This window comes from Amblyomma mixtum, chromosome 2 (assembly GCF_055824585.1).
Source record: "Amblyomma mixtum isolate Tamu chromosome 2, ASM5582458v1, whole genome shotgun sequence".
In the NCBI taxonomy this organism is placed as follows: Eukaryota; Metazoa; Arthropoda; class Arachnida; order Ixodida; family Ixodidae; genus Amblyomma; species Amblyomma mixtum.
The window spans coordinates 20731601-20752135 of record NC_143013.1 but is presented as its reverse complement, the minus strand read 5'-3'; the positions used below and the strand labels follow the sequence as shown (position 1 = coordinate 20752135).

Below are 20535 nucleotides of genomic sequence, written 5' to 3'. Positions count from 1 at the left end.
GCGCCTTGGGGCCGACGTTGAATGCTAAAGAAGCTGGAAAAACTTTTGAGATCTTTGCGGCGACCCACAATGGAGCAGTGCGAAAGCAATACGTCCACATACTAAATCGACATCCACGGCTGTTCTGATGTCCATCTACTATATCGACGTCCCTTCCTATTTTGACGTCGAATTGTATTTTTTCGCATTTAATTAATTTTTTTTTCCACGGCAACATTTTATCACACACTAGCTGTCGCACTCACACTTTCACATATTAATCTCCGAGAACGACGTAATGGTGCTGACAAATTTGCGGACACTTTTTGCTAACGCGACAGCGCCATATAATGTTTTCGCATTAATAACGTAAAGGAAACAGCGTCCGGTGAGTTGTTTTGCAGGCAAGACTAGATTTTTCACATGTATGCGTCTCTCTTAGGTCCTTCTGACTGCATGCACAACCTAGGCCGGAACTTGTGGCCCCAACAGCGCTGACGCGACTTCCGGCCGGCGCAGCTGCTTGCCTGCTGCCGTCTTTTGTTTTTGTGACTGCAGTCGCCGATGCCACCTGGAGCCGTGAACGAACATTTCAACTAGCTGCTTTAGCGCGACAGCGTTAAAGGCCCCGTTGTCCATAAAATCCGGCGTCAGCGTTGGTGGCGTTGTGAGCGAAAAATAGGGTGGCGTCACGTGACTTTGTGGCGTCATCAGCGGATTGCGAGCAAACTGACCATAATGGCAGGTGGCTGCTAAATGAACGGTTGATCGCGACAGGTCGCGCGGGGAGAGAAACCTGGGTCGCACAAGCCCCACTGGTGGCTGCACCTGCCATCTCAGGGCAGTGGCGCGTCCAATAGCCACAGCGCCATTGCGGAAGGAGTGGCTTGAGGGTTCACAGGGACCTATGAATGTAAAGTTGGGAATGACCAATTCCGCATATAAGGGCATTAACTCATTAATGCTATCGCGTCATACCCTTAAGACGGAGTTTACGTGTCCCCTAGAATTTTTTCAAAGACGATCTCTGATGTAAGAATTGAAACCTTATTCCTGAAGCCAATATCTAAAGGGTTAGCTGATAAATCTTTACTAATTGGTTGATTTCGGATACTTAAAAATACTGCAGACTGTTTATACTGCTGATTACACTCTGCGAATATTGAGGCGGATAAAACTGGTTATACATAATCTAATTATACTGATTACACTCGGGGTGTAACCTGAACTTTCTTCATCCACCATTACAGTTTCCCGTATTGATTGTAAAACATTTTATTCCCCGGGAAGAACTTGGTAAGTGGTCGCGTTAAGTGGTCGAGTGCTCATAGCCCTCGAGTACTTCGTCAGCCCACAGCACCGCCAGTACTTGCTTTCTGGGGTGGGAGCTAGCCAGCACGGCCTAGCACCGCTCGAGAGAAGGACCGGTAACTAGATCACCCGGAGGTGGTCCTACTTTACCATCCAACAGGATGTGATCGCAGTTGGCTCGTTGGCCGCAGTGTTTACAGTTCCCCTACGTAGGGCAAAGTAGGCTGATTCAAAACAATTTCTCCTCATCCTCTGTTTTCAGCTGCCGCAGTGGCTCAGTGGCTATGGTGCTCGGCTGCTGGCCCGAAAGACGCGGGTTCGATCCCGGCCGCGGCAGTTGAATTTCTTTGGAGGAGAAATTCGAGGCCCGTGTACTGTACGATGTCAGTGCACGTTAAAGAACCCCAGGTGGTCGAAATTTCCGGAGCCCTCCACTACGGCGTCTCTCATAGCCTTAGTCGCTTTGGGACGTTAAACCCCATAAACCAAACCAAACCATCATCCTCTTTTCTTTTTCTTCTTGATGCGCTCGCACCTGTATTCCCGCTGGAGTGTCCCTGCGTTAGCGCGTGCCTTGCGCGTGAGAAGAAGAAGAGGAAGCAGAAGAAGCGCTGCGCTCCGCCATGGCCGAGCAGCAGCAGCCTCATCAAGCCGACCTTCTGGCGCCCAGCGCCAAGGCGGCCACTACGCGGGCGCAGAGCAGGCCCCACACCACCAGGTACAAGGGCCAGCACAAACACCAGCCGCAGCCCCGGCACAAGGCTGGCAAGCGGCGAGACTCCAAGATGAGTGGCTCATCGCACGCCGACTCTTCGCAGTCGCTCGCGCCCGCTCCTGCCTGCGCTTTCCTACCGCTGCCGGCGTCCCAGTGCCTCTCGCCACAGACCGATCCGCTCTACACCTCACCACCACGTGGGTATCTGTTCACTTTACCACCAGTCATGGTGACTCAGGGGTTAGGGCGCGCAGCTACTCAGCCGGAGTACCCAGGTTCGATTCCGACCGCGGCGACCGCGTTTCGATGGAGGGTAAGCGCAAGAGGCGCCCGTGTGCACTGAGATGTCAGCGCACGTTGAAAATAACCAGGTGGTCGAAATTTTTCCCCAGTGCTCCACTACAGGACCCTCTCTCTTTTACTACCACTTTGCACATTTTTCTCACAGCGAGGTTGAGGTGTCCACCGAGAAGTGAGACAGTCACTGCGCCATTTCCTCCAATCAAAAACCACTCTTTTTTTTGTTCACTCCTCCTTCCTTTCTACCATTCACGTTTTCCACAGCGGGACCTGGGCAAAAGAAAGCACTTCGATTTCAGCGTTTGGAAAGGTCCTTTCTAACCCTGTGGGCACCTGCCGTTCGTGTCTCGTAAATTGGAAGGAACTTGGAAATGTCGCTCAAATTAGTGGTCTCCGTGCACGTGCAAATGGAGTAACAAGTGACGTCATCTTGTTTCGGAACTGACGTCTGACTTTGCGAAGTGAAGCACAATCTAATAATTTTTTTTTTCAGCCAGTATACTTAGCTCTGCGGTCTATTCACTCGACGCGGACTGTATAAAGGAAATTACAATACACGCAGGGTACGCTCTCAAGAGTACCATTTTTGAGGCCCTCCTTAATAATTAATGGTAGTTTACCAACATCCGTCAAGTTCTAGAAAAGTGCACAACAGCTGTATCTTACCGGTACTCACCTATGGAGCAACAGCGTGGAGGCTAACGAAAAGGGCACATTTGAAGTTAAGGAGAACGCAGCGCGACCGGGAGCAAGCACTTGAAGTCTTCCCGTGATGGGAGAGTGCGGATACTGATTGCCACTGATGTTGCAGCGCGAGGGTTGGACATCAAGGATGTGACGTCAGTGAACGATGCTTCGTAGTCTAGCACCAAGAGCACAGTCACCTTATTTTGAAGCATGGAAAGAAAAATGAGAGGTGTAACGTTAAGACACCGCAAGCGGGCGGAGTGGGTGAGGGAATAAACGCGGGTTAAGGACATCCTAGTCGAAACCAAGAGGAAGAAATGGGCTTGGGCAGGGCATGTAATCCGAAGGCGATAACCGGTAGTCCTTAAGGCTTAATGAAGTGGATTCCAAGAGAATGCAAGTGTAGCAGGGGGCGGCAGAAAGTTAGGTGGGCAGATGAGATTAAGATGTTTGCGGGGATACGGTAGCAGCGGCTGGCGAAGAACAGGGTTAATTGGAGGGACATGGGAGAGGCCTTTGCTCTGCAATGGGCGTAGTCAGGCTGATTATGATGATGTTGATGATTACGGGTAGTCCTCCTTTTTGACAACAGGGGAATGGGGCAGGTTACGGTTCCTGCATATTATGTTCATACCGTCTTACGCTCACATCCTTACAACGTTGGTACTATAGGGGCCGTGATTCCATGTCACGCTCTATAGCTGTATGTCCGTAACCAAAGTTGCTTTTCATAGAGGTTGTGATAATCGCCGTCTGTGCTAGCTCAAAGGCTTCCCATTATTAGCAAAGATAAATTGCAGCTCTAATACATTTTTTGTAGTCTGGTGATCATGCATTCTTCCATCTACGCAGCACTTCGGCACACGGCGCCATCTACGGTGCAAAGCGGGACGGCAGCGTCAAAGGCGATTTCCTCGGACGCCAAGGATAGGAGCCCAAACCCCGCAGCTGTTCAAGCGAAAGCTCAGACGCCATGGAAGGCGCTTCTCTCGTACTCCATGGACGAGAGCCCAAAGCCTATGTACGTCGAAGAAAAAGCCCAGGTGCCGTGGAAGGCGCATCCTTCGGACTCGAAGGACAAGAGCCCAGAGCCCGCAAACGTCGAAGGGAGAGCTGCAATGCCCTGGATGACACAATCCTTGCACTCGAAGGACGAGAATCCAACGCCAGTGGAGGTCGGAGAGAGTGCGGAGATGCCGTCGTATGCATATTCCTCGAGCTCGAAGAACGAGGGCACGCTGTCCGAAAGCAGAGCTCAGCCCGCCGCTCAAGACGTGGAGCTGTCTGGTCAGAGCCCTAAGAGCAGTGCGTCGCCGTTACTGGTGCGCGTCATTGCGGCTCTAACCAGGGTAAGTGTTTCCGAAGTAAGCTGGAAGCAGCCAGAGCAGGGCAGAATGCAGAGTTTCCTCGTATATTTATAAGATGTGAAAGCGTGCATGGCACGAAGCTGAAAGAAATTGAACCTTGTCCTTACAATACAAACTACACTAAAGGTTCAAGCCGCGATATTTGCTGCATTCAGAAAAGTGAGCTTAGTTCGGAACAGCGGAGAAATAAGAGTCATAGCCCCGTCAGTAGATGGCTACCCATCTTTACCACCATTTTCATAAATTGGCCGTGAGACATGCTCTACTATATTAGTGGCTTTTAAACCGGAGCGATTAAAAATATTGGTACTGGTAACGTTCTTCGATGACTTTTTGCTCATCACTAAACCATCTCCTTGGAAGTTTCATATTGGCGCAGAACCAGCCTATGCGAAAGGCGGTACCGTCTTTAAGGCCACCGTTGGAATTGCAGTTTGGCAGCGTTCGCAAACCAAACTCGGACCACAAACGAATCAGATATACAGTCGTGCTCGGCTGAAATAATCCCCGTTAATATGGGCAACTCGAACTCGAATTACGGACAGTTTTTCTAGGGACTAAACTTCGTAATATACGCCTCTTTATTATACATGATACGTCACTGTCTGGGCAGTGGGCAGGGTGTCAGCGCACACAGCCCATTCGGGCCCATGTATTTTTGTCACGTCAATATAGACATTGCCTTCCGAGTGCAGGACACGAGTGGAACGCAGTGAGAAAGAGCAAATGCTTGAGTGATTGCTTTTTTCTTGTGGTCTCAGGCTTTACAGTTTCATGGTGCATCTCACGCGCCTTGCATTTAGCCGTATTGCATGAAAAGTTGTGAAGAAAACTCCCTGCAGCTTGTGCTGAGTTGACAGCCGCATACAGACAGCGTTCTAACGAACGTTCGCTGCGTTATCCGAAGGGTGAAGCTATTGCATACTGTTACTGTCAAGCCCACTGGCACGTGCTCAACACACCGTTCTATACGTTTGTAACTTGTACCTTTACCGTGTTTTTAATGCTCACGCACCAAGGCTTCCATTAAGCCGAAAAGCGTCTGTGCGGTCCTCGTTGTGGTCTTGATGAGATGGGTGCCACCCGCCTGGGTGGAAGGTGGGCTGCCTTGATCACGTGAGCTTGTGATGTCATTAAAACCTGCCCATCGGGTTGTTAACAAACTTCCCACCGCAGTGGGCGGCACTTCAGTTAATGATTAGTCGTCAGAGGTTGCTCGGGAAGAACAACCGGGGTCTCCCAAGCCCCACCGGTGGCAGCGCTTCAAACGATTTCACCGATCCTCTTTCTGCCACCTGCTTGACCTTGAAAACCGAGCTTCAACCCGAAACGGAAGTGAAAACCTAAATGCCAGCACACACAATTCGCATTTTGCCTAACCACACTAAATCACCCGTCAAGCTTTTAAGCCATAGCTTAAGAAGCCCGTCGGCTAGCCAAGTTCATGTGTTCACGTACAGCATCAGTTTCACCGCTAAATTTAGCGGGCGAGGTGCCTCACTTGTAGGCCTCATGGGCGCTGCCCGAACAGCGCACGTCAAATTCAAAGTACTTGATGTGAAACGTCAAGATTAATAAATTTCGATTCGTGTGTGGAGCATGTGTGGTCGGAGCATGCTACTATCGTCAAAGCAAATTCATTGAGGTAAAGCAAATTGTCAAGGCAAAAGAGTAAGAGTCAAGTAAAAGAGATGGCAATAGAAATAAAAGTTACTAGGTGCACTTAAGGAATTTACTTGAAAGCAATTTGAAAGCGTTGAAATTATATTCCAATTCAATTCCAATCTTTTATTCATTTGTAGCTGGTGCAGTTGTGTAACTATTTCTGGTTAACATTTCGTATTTTCCAGCCTTTGATGACGTCACGCCGTTTCTTCCAATCGCGAGTTTTGCAGCACCCTACACTTCTAATGCGACGCCTGGTTTTCGTGTCGACGAGCCATCTAATGATTTCGCATTAGTTCGCGGCGGGGATGCAAGCAAGCTACCACAGCGTACTAGGCGCCAAAATAAAAAAATAAATACAATTCCTACACTGGCGCCCGAAGGTGCTGCATCAGAAAAACTGTACAAGTGTAGTCAAACAGTGAAACAGACGTTATGGTAGACTGTTCGATCGGTTTATTGAACTTCAAATGAAATGCGACAGCTATATTTCGATGTGCGGCTCGATATTCAAAGTATTTTGGTACTTCGGTCTTTTCTGTTGGAGATAAGTGTAGGCAGTTTTAGGTAAACATCGCGGTCAACTAAAACTTCTTTCCGCGCTATTTTCTTAAGCAATGTAAGCATAGATACGGAACTTCGTACTTCAAGAGCTTGCCTATGAAAGCGTTGTCTTCTCAGCGCTTTTTTTATTCCCTGCGTGCGTTGCAAACTAGATAGTCTTTCGGTGGTCCCGAGACTGCCAGCGTGCCTTCAAGGTAGCACTACATTTGACCATCTAGTGCTGCCCTGCGTTATTTCGTTCACTGCATTTTGAATGTAGTTCTCCGCGCATTCAATGTCCCTGCCCTCTACGCGCGCATATGCTGGAACATATCACGTGTTCTCAAATCTTGTTTCGTTTCAGTCCCCAAACCCACACCGACCACCTACGGAAAAAGCTTCGGACTTCATTTCCTCGCAGGATGTGGACGACCCGGCTCTATCCAGGCGGAAATCGTCAGTCCGCTGCAAGTTGCACTCCTTATATGTCACTTAGGAATGTCGAAAAACTGCACACTGATTGCATTCTTCCTACAATAATAAAAACGGCCGCTATAAACAGGGCTTTTTAATTTGTACCGATAAACGCGTTGCCACCTCCAATGGGGCGACTGATTCAAACAACAGAAACGTACTGGTTCATTGGTGTCACGAAAAAGGGTTTAAAAACGGTACACTTATCACAGTAGGCTGCTGCCGAAAAATTGCAGGACAGGCTAAAGTTCAGCACCCGAAACCAGACACTGGCCGCCATACTTACTTGCTTGCATCGCTTTTGTCTACCCACTCTAACAACTATGCACCCGCCCTTCAATATCGGACATATTATCACTCGCGGAAGCAGGCATGCATCAACCAAGAGAAAAATATTTTGTGTTTTATTCCCACATACGGGTTCCTATGGGGCAATTTATCAAACATGCTTCTCCTCACGAACGGAGGGAAGCTGTGAAGTTGGCAGACTTCGAGCTTAAAAGAAGGAAATGTATTGATGTCCTCGGTAGTAGTCAGACAAGCGGGATCAACGCCTGCGAACGTCTACCGTACGTCGCTCCTTGCTTGGATCCCAGACATCGCCCAGTTACTTCCACAGATATCAGTGTGCGCGAAAGTCCTGCTGCAGTTTACTCTGGTAGTCACCAGCAGAGTCAGCACAACCTTAGACGTCAGTCAACCAAATGGTCAGGCAGGTTTTCGTGAAGTGCTCTTGACAATAGACAATATTCACACCATAAATCAGGTGATAGAGAAAAGCGTAGAATGTAGCCACCCCCATATTATAGCCTTCACTGATTATGAGAAAGCATTTGACTCTGTGGAAACCTCTCCAGTCATGCAGGCATTGCGGAATCAGGGTGCAGAATAGCCTTATGTGAAAACACTGGAAGCTATCTAACGACTGCACGGCTACCATAGTCCTCCACAAAGTCAGCAATAAAATTGCTATAAGGGAAGGTGTCAGGCAGGAAGACATGAACTCGCCAATGCTATTCACCGCCATTTTACAGGAGGTATTGGGCCTGAAGTGAGAACAGTTGGGAATAAAAGTAAATGGAGAATTCATAAGTAATCTGCGATTCGCTGACGGCATTCTCTTGCTAAGTCACTCAGAAGATCAACTGCAAAATATGATCAATGAGTCAGACAAGCAGAGCATTAACACTTCTTCTTGGGCGAGTTGGTGCATACTTGATTTGAAGAAAATAGCGCCAGAGCATGCAGACCACGAAAAGACAAGGACGAGACACAAAGCGCTAACTCACAACTAATTTTATTGAAACCAGGCAGCGCCTTTATATGGCTAAGTTTCACTGAAAAAGAAGGAGGAGGGCAGGAAAGGTAAAGATATCAAAAAAAGGTAAAGGCGTTGCATCAACGAGCGCTTGGGGGAACATGCCCGAAATTTATCAGATTTAAAGGATAAATATGCACATTTGGTAGCGCATATTATGGGTTGCGACGGATGCGAGGCACGATTCAGTCAGACTAAGATTCTTGGCAAAAGCGCAGATAAGAAGGCACGTGAATGTCTGGAGGCTTTTCACATAAGAAAACTTGGCAATAGGTGTGTCAGCACCCCATCTGTTTCACTTTTTTCATCCGAGTTCGAATTCTTAGATGCCGCCCTTAAATAATCTTTGTTAACTTTTTTGTTTTTGTTTTAGTTACCGCTTCCTCATGTGTGCTCGCTGTGATGGTCGCTTTGATATCTTTACCTTTCCTGCCCTCCTCCTTCTTTTTCAGTGAAACTTAGCCATATAAAGGCGCTGCCTGGTTTCAATAAAATTAGTTGTGAGTTAGCGCTTTGTGTCTCGTCCTTGTCTTTTCGTGGTCTGCATGCTCTGGCGCTATTTTCTTCAAAACAAGCAGAGCAGAACTGTGGGTCTAAAAATTAACATGCAGAGAGCCAAAGTAATGTTCAACAGTCTCGCAAGGGAACAGCTGTTCACAACTGGTAGCGAGGTGTCGGAAGTAGTAATGGAATATGTCTACTTAGGGCAGGTAGTGACCGCTGATCCGGATCATGAGAGGGAAATAACTAGAAGAATAAGAATGGGGTGGAGCGCATATGGCAGGTCCTCTCAGATCATGAATGGCAGTTTACCAATATTCCTCAAGAGAAAAGTATACAACAGCTGTGTCTTACCGGTACTCACCTATGGGGGAGAAACATGGAGGCTGACAAAAAGGGTTCAGCTCAACTTAAGGACAACGCAGAGAGCTATGGAAAGGAAAATGATAGGTGTAACGTTAAGAGATCGGAAGCAGGCGGAGTGGATGAGAGAACAAACTGGGTTAATGACATCCTAGTTTAAATCAAGAGGAAGAAGCGAGCTTGGGCAGGGCATGTGATGCGAAGGCGATATAACCGCTGGTCCTTAAAACGGAGTGGATTCCAAGAGAAAGCAAGCGTAGCAAGGGGCGGCAGAAAGTGAAGTGGGCAGATGAGATTAAGAAATTTGCGGGGATACGGTGGCCGCAACTGTCGAAGGACAGGGTTAATAGAGAGACACGCGTTTCGATGGAGGCGAAACGCAAAAGGCACCAAATCGCCCGTATAAGAATGATATCGCCCTATGGACATCGACAGGCAACGACGCCGAAACCTAAACGCCTCTGCAAGCGGTGGTGGAAATGATCGAAAAACATGCGGAAGCCAGCTTGCACTGCTCCCAGCTGAAATCAGAACTGCTGCCCATCAGAGGCAAAGCCGCCATAGATGGACACCCTAACATATAAGAGCGGGCAACCCATACCCGAGGCCCCGACCCTACGGGTACAAGGCCTCAAACCCAAAACAAAGGCCATAACGCCGAAACCCTAAACAAATTCAAAGCGTTAATAACACAGGCTACCAGACTGATCAAACGCATCGCCAACAAACACCGTGACATGAAAGAAGATTATCTTCTTCGGGGTAATTGCCAACAAACAGATTGGAATAAAAGAATTAAGCCGATCTACTGGCTAGTCCAGGCGTATGTAATCAGTCAGATCATATGCACCATACCCTACCTACGCCTCAGACAAGCAGCTAAGTAACCAATTGACTGCCTAATAAGTACCGCTCACAAGACGGTCCCCGGCCTCCCCATCCGAGTGCGCACACAAAAGACCCTAACAACTGGAATCCACAACTCTCTAAGGGAATCTAATAGAGGCGCACCTCACGGCTGAATACGACCACCCCACCCATACACTGACGGGACGGCACATCGCAAACGTCCTCCACATAGGGCACGAAACGACCCCCGGTACAAACTCGAAATATCTGAGCAGTCTTCACGGCCAAACAAAAATTAAATCCCCAAGAACCTGCATTATGAACAACATAAGGAACGCAGGAAGGACAGAGCAAAAGCCTTCCAGAAGAAATACGGAGAACCAGAGGTGGCGGTCTTCGTAGACGCAGCCGAATATCATTGCCAAACCGTTTTCGTGCTATCGGTAGCCAGCCACGAAAGAACAATGCCACTGGTTACCCGTTTAATTCGTATTGCCGCTTCGGAAGAAGCAGCCATCGCACTGGCCATAACATCAACAACGGGAAGCTCAGTTTCAATAGCTTTGAATCAGCCATTGGGAACTACGCCAAAGGACAGGTGTCCCTATCACTATTTATTTTCTAAGTCTGCAAGAAGTCTAGACGGTCTATATACAACTTTTATATGGGATGTCCCAAGGATCTACCACTTCAGGGACTGCAGCTTACTATTCCCGAGCAGTGGAAGGCCGCGTTGCTCAGCTCATATCCGGATACGCAAGACCGGGTCATCGAGAGAACCAAGGGGGCCGTTAAAGCACAAGGGCTATTCACCATCTGGCAGGACTTCAAACCAACAAATGCTATAATGCCATAGCGTTATGAAACACTGAACCACAACGGCGGGTATCGATGCAGTTTTGCGTGGGCGTCAGTTATTCATCGTAAGAGACGGCATTTTCAGCGGTTAAGACGCCGTCTATTACTGCTTGCCACCCATCGGGTCTTTCCTTTAGCTATATAGATATAAGAGGCATGATAGCCTTGAGCTTGACGCATGATAGCCTTAGTTGCTTATGAGCCATTAAACATTAAACACAACACAACACAGATATAAGAGGTTAATTCCTGCACCACAGATACGCGCGAACAGTGTACATGCGCCAAAACTGCCTCTTTCGAATAGACTGCCTCTCGCTTACATAAGCAGCGTTATCGTTAATAAGTAGCCATTAGAAAAAGAAAAAGGAAAAGCGCATGTCGTGTCTCACTCGGGGTGGGCACCTGATCCGCGCCGTGAAAGAAGGGATTAACGAGCGAGTGAAAGAAAGAAGACAGAGTCGGTGAACTCAAGAGCTTTGGATTGATTTCAACCATCCTAAACGTGCAATGACATCGCACAGCACACGGGCGACTTTATCATTTCGCCTACAATGAAACGTGACCACCGTGGCCATGATTTAATCCCTGCAACTGGTGCTCGGAATCGCACACCGTAACCAGTGAGCTGTCAACGTTCGAAGGCGAACGATGACAGCTCAATGTTCGCCGGACTGACAGCACTCTCGGCTGTCCTGATCAGGCGACGAATCTAGACGTCATTACATACAAAAACTGGAACTGTATGCAGGGCGCCGTGGTGGCTCAGTCGTCATGGCGCTCGACTGCTGACCCGAAAGAAGCGGGTTCGATGCCGGCCGCGGCGGTCGAATTTCGACAAAGGCGAAATTCTAGAGGCCCGTGTACTGTGCGATGTCAGGGCACGCTAAAGAACCCCAGGTGGCCGAAATTTCCGGAGCCATTCACTACGGCATTCCTCATAGCCTGAGTCGCTTTGGGACGTTAACCCCTCCCCCAAGCCAAACCTAAGACGGTATCCCCACGCATCATATTCAATCAAGTCGATGAAGACGAGCACTGATACCGTCCCTTGACCTCGTACAATGTTGATCCCTTTCAAACTGCAGTCGGCGACACCACCATGCACTACCTGCCGCCGGAGCCAATACGGGACTCTACGCCCACCGACAAAAGGGCGCGCGTAGCCACCGCACTGTGCGCCACGGTGTGCACAGTACTCGTTGTTGGCATCGTGCTGGCAGCCACGTTGTCTCCGAACCCCAGCAGTGAGTTCCTGCACTGCTCCAGCAGCGACTGCCGCCGGGCGCGCAGTTTCCTCGACTCGTTCATGGACAAAGGCGTGGACCCGTGCCGCAGCTTCTACCGGCATGTGTGCCGCCGCTGGACGGTCGAGCGCTACGCCGTCGGCGTTGCCCGCAGTGCCGCCGATAACCTGACAGGCGAAGCTTCGAAAGACATGTTCTCCACCCTGCACTGGTCCATGAAAGACGACCAACTCGTCGCGAGCATCGGCGGTCAGACGGGCGTTGCAGAATTCGCGAAGTTCTACAGGTTAGCCTTATGGATACGCTGCCGGCGCTTTTAAATATCCGCTGCTGTAGCTCATTGGCTACGCCGTTCTGGTAATGATTATAAGGTCGGAGGTGCGACGACGGGCATGTACTGAAGTAATACTCGGGGTTATTTATTGCGGTGTGGTTCTAACCCGTTTCCTCCGCTTAAAGAGCAACTGCGCCACTTTTTTGAGAATTCCACGATATTCAAGGATTCAAATCTATATAGGCTGTAGGTAAAGCAAGCCAAGTTTTTTTGCGCTAGCATTTAAAATAGTGACGTAACCGACGATTCAAAGTTAGGCTTCTCCTCAAAGCACTCGAGAAGTGAGGGCAAGTTCGGTGTGACGTCACGGCAGGAAAGATTTCAAATTAGCGCTGCCGTCAAACCAAACGCTGCCGTGCCTCGTTTGATGCCGCCAAATACCTTTCGGTGGGCTTTGCTTTCAGAGGTGTCGTTTTTTGTTCAGACTTAGGAAATGTACAGGTACCTTCGATGACGTAATCATCTGCCACTCGCTTGGTGCTGAGAGACGCTTGAATGCCATCGCGGTTTTAATTGGTGACTACGTCGCCTTTTCAAATATTAGCCCAAAAGGACTTCGCATGCTTTACCTGCAAATTTCACACAGACGACCCCTTTAAGCTCGTCGATTCCTAAAACCTGTGCAGGTGCCCTTTAAGTAGCTCAAAAAAAAAAGCATTCAATATATTTAGCGTCCAGCTAAGCGCTTTAGTTCGAGACGAAGAAAATGGGTTTAGCGTAGCGTGGTCTGCTACCGCGAACCTGTTTCTCCATACGCCAATGCGCATGCGCAGATAGCCCCGAAGGCCGCACTCCCGCCACTATGCACGCGCAGCTGGGTCCCCGTGTAAGCGGATTACAGTAGCGGAACGCGAATCACTGTATGCCTAACTTCTCTAACAGAGTTATAGCAGAGCGCGATCCGCTACGGCGATCCGCTCCAGTGGGGACCACTGCGTGTGCCCTCATTGATCCCGACGCGGTCGGTTTGCAGGCAGCTGATAGCTAACGGATGCGTGGCGCCATCTGTCGCCGTCGGGGCAATATGCGCACTGCAGTGGTGCCCGCGGAAGCGGATTACGAAAGCGGATCGTAGCTCGGTGTTTACCGCTTTCGCTGCATGCAGTAGTTGATCAAGATACAAAATCTCCTTAGGCAGTTCTTTAGCACAAGATGTAATTACTGCACTGAAAAGTTATGGAAAGTCTGTTAAACCATCAAAGCAATGTATTGAATCCAAAGCTGTCTTAATGATGTGGAAAGGTCTTTTATGTTACAAAAACCAATACTTAGCTCCAGACCCCAAGGAAAGAATGTAAGTTTTGAACTAAGCCACCGCATGGACCTTTCTGTCTTTTAAATTAGCGTTAAGGACAATAAAATTCTCCCTAAACTTCCGAACAGGTGCCTTCTCACTAGAAATGTCGTCTGCTTTCCAGGTCCTGTTACACGTACATGGAGACAAGGTCCAATGCCACGGACGTAGAAGCGAACCTGGTGACCGTCTTCCGCAGGGACCTGGACATGCTGAAGATCACAAACATGTCGTTGCTGTTGAGGCGAGTAATCCGGCTCTCGCTAACCAGGGGCGTCACTTCTCTGTTCAGCACAAACTTGGTGATGTACCACGGCTTCGTATCGCTCCACCTGATGCCCGGCAGCACTCTGGCGGAGAAGCTCGGAGAGACGATGCCCAACAGTACCGGTGTCAAGCAGTTCATCGCGACAGTGCTGACTGCCCTGCATCAGCTCGTGCCGCGATTGGCAGGCGAGAACGCACAGAGCACAGCAGCTGCTTTGCTAGAGCTTGACAACAGGTTCCTTTCGCACACTCCGACCCCAGTCAGCGCACAGACGTTCACTGCACCTAGATTCAAATTTCTAAATGAGGACTTCGGCAACCATGCATGGAGGGACGTCATCAACTCCATCGCATCATCCGACGCCCAAATAAGCGACAAGTCAACAATCGTTGCCAGCGGATTGGACACTATCAACGCCAGAGTCAAACACTTCCGCCAGCATCTAAAACATGGCATCATCTACGTTTTTTTGCACATCGTGATGGAGATTGGCCAGTTCCAATATTTTAAACGGTTTACATTGGAGGAGGACACTGCTAACATCGTAAATCGCCTGTGCATCGGCGCCAGCCAAGATGTGATGCCTCCCACTTGGTCCCGACTGCTGAGTAATTTAACTCACAGTTCTGACTCAGAACCATCTCGTGCGGCCGCGATTTTCGACGAGATCCAGAAGATTGCCGCCGAACATCCCCTCATTTCTGGAATGGCCGAGGAAGAAGTGGAGAACGCAGTGAATGCCCTTGCCGACGTGCGCCTGGCTTTGCATGAGTCGTCGCTGGAGCCGATGCCCAACGAGTCCATCGCGTTCTTCCAGAGGGCCGACTTCTCGGGCGACTTCGGCGCATTGTACACGTTCCTGAAAACGTCGGAGGTCACCAGGCGGCTCAGGCAGCCACCCTCTTTAGACGACGCCATCCTAAACGGACTCTTCTTGTCGGAGCAAGTCACGTACTCTCGAGTCATGAACGCCGTTATCCTGCCCGGAGCCATACGGAGACCTCCCATCATGTACTCCGACCGTGTTCCCATCGAATTTGACACGGGAACCCTAGGCGTGCTGATCGCAAGAGAAGTCTTCAACGCCGGCATGCCGACCAACACGCAGGCGGACGGGGACTGGTACTTGAACAACGTCGACTACTTCCTGCGCTGCACCGAGACGTCGGTGCAGTCCATCCTGCACACGTCCCTCAAAGACATGTCGCCTACCAGGGCTCTGGACCTGTTCAGCTGGACGCGAGCCGTGAAGATGGCTCATAGCGTCATGAAGACTTCCTACGCATCGGTGAGCTCTTCTAACAACTTCCAGGACGTCTGGGGAACGGCGCAGCGGACCTTCTTCCGCAGGTACTGCCTGCTAACTTGTAACGCCGACGAGAACAGCGACGAGGCCTACACCTGGCTTCGATGCATGGTGCCCATTATAAACATGGCCGAATTTATCAGCGCCTTCGACTGCGCCAGAGTGGAGAAGATGCAAACTGTCCGTCCGTGCCTGTCCATATGACTATCTTAGGAGGACACTAAATGAGTGCAGCGAGACCCGCAGATGGCTGCAATAACCGCGACCCAATGTGTGACTTCCGCGACGTCAAGAAATTCGACATCTTTCGTCAAAAGCATCCAAATTTATGGCGTCGTAGGTCGAAGAGCTGTGTGGCAAACGCTGCCCTCACAGGCGTCGCTTTAGCACGGTCTTTGTCGTGACTGCTGGTTTTGTTCTAGGTGCACTGCTCTGTGTGCTTTCCTTGCATTCAAGGAAAGCAGTCTCTGCGGCGCTGTGCTTTGATCTCGCAAGTTCTCAGATTTTATAATGTGCCGTGAATATATGATAGTTGTGGACACGAAAAAATATTGCCCGAATTTAGAATTCAGATTTACATTTGTGTACTGCTGCAACGTTGCCATGTTCCTTTCAGATTTAAAAAAGTATTACCATTATGCGTGACAAAAAGAAGTCGGGTTGCCGGTATTTCGATTTTGTACGCACAGATTAGCGGTAAGCATGCGGATAGCCTGTGTTTGTTGGTGGTGAGCGCTAAGGAGGCAAGAAATTTTGCGTTTGTCGTGTATAGCGCTTTCAATGAACAAATTATGAACGAAGATGTCGATCGTTATGTGCCCTGAAGAGATTTATTTCTTTGTCGTTTCTCCTTGACCGCGAGCACAGGTCCAAGCAAAGACTGCAATGTTTCTTCCTTTAATATTCCAGTTACGCGCTAGACCTGTGACATGCGCGAACTGCTTTAAGGCTTCACGTGATATCTGCCTTCTCGCGGACGGTTGTCCCGATTCCGCAATGTCATTGTTCACCTAGTATCTTCATTTCTGCGCCTTTGCTGTGACTAACGACGCCTTCGGCTTATTGTTGCCGATTTCTGAATAATACTCCGACCGCGATCAAAATGCTTGAACTGTTTTATCGTCCTCGTGTTTGTGTTCAGTGCTGGGCGGTTACACTCTGGGTGCTGTTCATCAAGGAGCACTTAACGAGATTGTAAGTCGGCCTTCATTTATGTGGTCTTATAGCTTCAAGAGGTGCTCCGCTCCTTGTATTCATTCACGTTTTCTCCTCTCTAAATCATGAATAAATGAGGTCTGGGGTTTTGCTTTGCCCCTAAGGGACAGTAAGCGTTGTATTTTTAAGAGCTCTTGTGGTGTGAACTAGGACGATGCTGACCGAATGAGTTTTTAGTACTCAATGTTATTTCGGATATCTGGGGCGCGAGTAGCCCTCTCTGCGCCCTGTCCGATATAAATTTATTTACAGCCAGGTGTGTTGACTGACAGAAGAAATTGATATGGGCAGGGCATGCAATGCGAAGGCAAGGTAACCGATGGTATTTAGTGGTAACGCAGTGGATTCCAAAAGAAGGAAAGTATCATGGTGCTACAGAAAGTCGGGTGGACGTATGATAAGGAGGTTTGCGGGAATAAGTTGGCCGCAACTGACACAGGATAAGGTTAACAGAAAGGGTAAGGGAGAGAGACTTCTGTCCTGCAGTGGATATAATTTGGGTGACAGGACCTGATAAATTAGTTTTTGAGGAAAGGAAGTGGCGCAGTTACTGCCATATCTCGGAGGACACCTGAACTGCGCCGTAAGGGAAGAGAGGAAAGTGGGAGTGAAAGACGAAAGCGAAGGAGGTGCCGTAGTGGAGGCCTCCGGAATAATTTCGACCAACTGGGGATCTTCAACGTGCACGGACATCGCACAGCACACGGGCGCCTTCTGCGTTTCGCCTGCATCGAAACGCTGCCGCCGCGGTCGGGTTCGAACCAGGGTACTTCGGCTCGGTAGACGAGCGACTTAACCATTGAGCCACCGCAGCTGGCACTGTTCATCATCTGGCCAAAAGAAGAGGGACGAACAAAACGGAAACTTGTCAAGAAGCGGTATGCTTTAGCCAAACAAACTCTTGGGCAAGTTTCTTTAGCTTAGACATAACTACAGCGCGAACAAAACAACCAGATAAGGAAGAACAGTCTAGGCAGCATTTGTCCGTGTCTTGAGTGGGTTCTTCCCTATGTGGTTGTTGTGTTTAAGCTAAGTTATGTCTAAGTCAAGAAGAAACTTTCCCCCCCCCCCCCCACCCCCCAACATACATGAACGACACTAACATATCGAAGACCATACACTGCTACGTACATGGCTTCCAATTCTGTCCACGGAACATGCTCGAACCTTAAATATCGTTGTCAGACCTCTACCTCCGGGCCTTCCTTCTCCTTTGGACTATATTTACTCAACATTTCGTACTTCGTACTTCCTCTTCTCTTAGACGATAATTTTGACTCTCGGTAATTTCATATCAGGAAGCCCCATAACCCCCAGTAGTTACTGATGCATTCGAAGTGAGACTAAAAGTTTCAGCTAATGGAAACGAGCAGCTGTGCCAACGTCGCTATCATGTTCTTTCTAACACAAAACCAATCAATAGTTAAAAGGGTTAGAGGGAGAGCATCATCCTGTTTCGCCAACGTTTCGACATGAGGAATTTTCTTCTTGTGGGAAAGCGTTCATCAATGGCGGCGGTTTAAATAGGGTCTGTGCTCAGAGGATGAAGTCCCGGACAGGGGGAAGAGGGTGTGATGTAGTGAAAGCTGTGGGCTGGGGAAACGTGAAACTCTGTTGTCCTGGCAGACTTGATGCTGAAGAGGATTATACCGGTTGACTTCCAAGCCTGCGATAAAGAAATGCGCCTCGTCAGCAGGACGAAGTCCGGAAAGGGTGGGGTCGGCTGAGGCATAGCGAACGTGTACTGTGCGATGTCAGTGCACGTTAAAGAACCCCGGGTGGTCGAAATATCCGGAACCCTTCACTACGGCGTCCCTCACAGCCTGAGTCGCTTCGGGACATTAAAACCCAATAAGTCAAATCGAACGTATACTTGAAAACCGTGAGGGCTGCGACAGCTGGCTTGGTATAGGTGTAAGTCGAGTTGACCTAGAAAAACTGTAAAGCAATGGGCAGCAAAAAAGGAAGTAATGCAAAGAAAAAAATGGTAGAGAAAAAGGTGAACGAGAACAAAGGTGTGAGCAAGGAACGGAATAAAAAGGCCTGTTTTGTGTCATAGAATCGCAAGGGGTTGAAAAAAAAAACGAAAAGAACGGAGAAGGAGAAGGGAGCGCAAGAGCGAAGGGTTCCTTAGAAATGCCAGCAAGAGGTGCAGAGGAAGGTAAATGTAGATAAGGATATCAGATAATAAAAATAATGGATTATTTAGCCTGGTTAGGCCAGATGCGAATTAGGTCCGCTAACACTTCGGTTTCCACTTCGGTTTCGCTTTGAGGCTCGGTTTTCAAGGTCCAGCCAGCTTCAGACAAAGATAGACATGGTGGCCCTACTCTAGCGTACTAAAACTGGCGGAGGCACTTAACCTCTGCCTTAATTATATGACGCGACAGAGTTAATCAATTAATGCCCATATATGTGGAATTAGACATTCTCGTCTTTACGTTCACATGTCGTTGGGAGCAACCATACCCCTCCTGGCGCACCGGTGCAGCGGTTAAGCGATGCGTCACCGCCCTGCGATGGCAGGTGCTGACACTGTTTCCTCTTTCACAATCATTATGTAAAAGACAACACGACATGCACAGAAAGCCTCGCTTTAACCAAGCCGTACGAGCATGCCTGCGTATAGCGCATCGGCAGCGTTTCTGACGGTCTGACTCGCAACCCGAGGGTCAGGGACTTCCGATGCGCCGCTAGTGCGGCTGGCGCCATCTATGGGAGTCTCTTGTAGCAGCCACCTTTTCGCCCAGTACGAGTTTTTCAGTCACGCCGACGACAACGCCAACAATGGCTTTTCTGCGACACGGGGCCTTTACGCTTTCATGTGAAAAACAAGGGCACGCTGCCAGACGTCGTTGAAATCAAAGCTCAGCGCGACGCTCAAGGCGTCGGGGTGAAGAGGGCGCTGTCTGGTCGGAGCCCATCTGACAGTATGTCGCCATTATTGGTGCGCGCCACTGCGGAGCTAACCAGGGTGGGTGCTTCAAAAGCAAGCTTGGATCAGTCAGTGCAGAGCAGTGTAGAATTCATAGTTTCAAGCATATTTAAAACAAGAGAACGCTTGAAGCCCAGGAGGCAAAAAAGAACTGTAAGCTTGCGTTTACAATACAAACTACGCTTAAACGTCAGCCTCGCCCCCTTAGTGCACTCAGAGCTAGTCAGCCTTGTTTACTCAGGACAGGTTGATTGCGGAGAAAGAACAGTCAGGGCTGCGCAGTAGATGGCTACTGAGCTTTAGCGGTTTCTGAAAGTGGCCTTGAGACCTGCTATGGTAAGATTCAGTTTCGCAACTGGACCGATTAAAAACACTACTGTCGCCAGCGCTCTTCGATGACTTAATACTCGTTGCGGAACCATTTTCCCGAAGTTTCATAGAGGCACAGAACGAGTCTCTAAGAGAGGCGCCATCGTCGATAAGACCACCGTCCTGCCACCTTCACCGTTATTAGTAAGTACTTCCACAAAGAGGAAGTTTGGGCAGCGGCTGCAAACCGAACTCTCATATACCACAAACGAGCCAGATACATGCGCTCAGCTCTATAGAGCTAACTAGGCTGATAATACTAAGAAGCAACAAGGTTAACTTTTCGCGATGTTGCTCGTTCTAGACAGCGTTCTCACGAACGTACGCCGCGTTTATCCGAAGCAGGAAAATGTCCTATTTTGTTGCCGCGCTCGCTGGCAGGTGCGCATCTTAACAGCCTCCTATATGTGTGTACCTTGTATCGTTAACCTGATTTTTTTTTTTAGTCCTTACGCACGCTGCAAACTAGAGTCTTTCGCTTTCCTGTGGCTCTTCATGTGCGCGAAATTAAGGCAGCATTACACTCAACATTTCGGGCTATCTTGTGGAGTTTCATTAAGACGTAATTCAAAGTGCGTTCAATGTCTGCTCGCTACACGCACTTACGCCGAAACATATCTCGTGTTCTCAAATCTTG

General features: G+C 49.1%; 1 protein-coding gene across 1 annotated transcript; it reads left to right on the top strand.

The window, feature by feature from the left end:
- The first annotated feature begins 995 nt into the window (after positions 1 to 995).
- Positions 996 to 16420, top strand: LOC149358618 (uncharacterized). Its single transcript, XM_089570764.1, has 5 exons — positions 996 to 2202; positions 3845 to 4341; positions 6932 to 7034; positions 12019 to 12463; positions 13930 to 16420. The coding sequence occupies exons 1-5, from the start codon at positions 1914 to 1916 to the stop codon at positions 15581 to 15583; spliced, it is 2988 nt and encodes a 995-aa protein (XP_089426890.1). The 5' UTR covers positions 996 to 1913; the 3' UTR covers positions 15584 to 16420.
- Positions 16421 to 20535: the final 4115 nt, after the last annotated feature.

Bases quoted from the DNA above. Each gene is read 5' to 3' on its own strand.
- LOC149358618 (XM_089570764.1), top strand. From the start codon at position 1,914: ATGGCCGAGCAGCAGCAGCCTCATCAAGCCGACCTTCTGGCGCCCAGC. The intron at 2,203-3,844 runs GTGGGTATCTGT...CCATCTACGCAG, and splicing joins GCTCTACACCTCACCACCAC to CACTTCGGCACACGGCGCCA. The intron at 12,464-13,929 runs GTTAGCCTTATG...TCTGCTTTCCAG, and splicing joins GAATTCGCGAAGTTCTACAG to GTCCTGTTACACGTACATGG.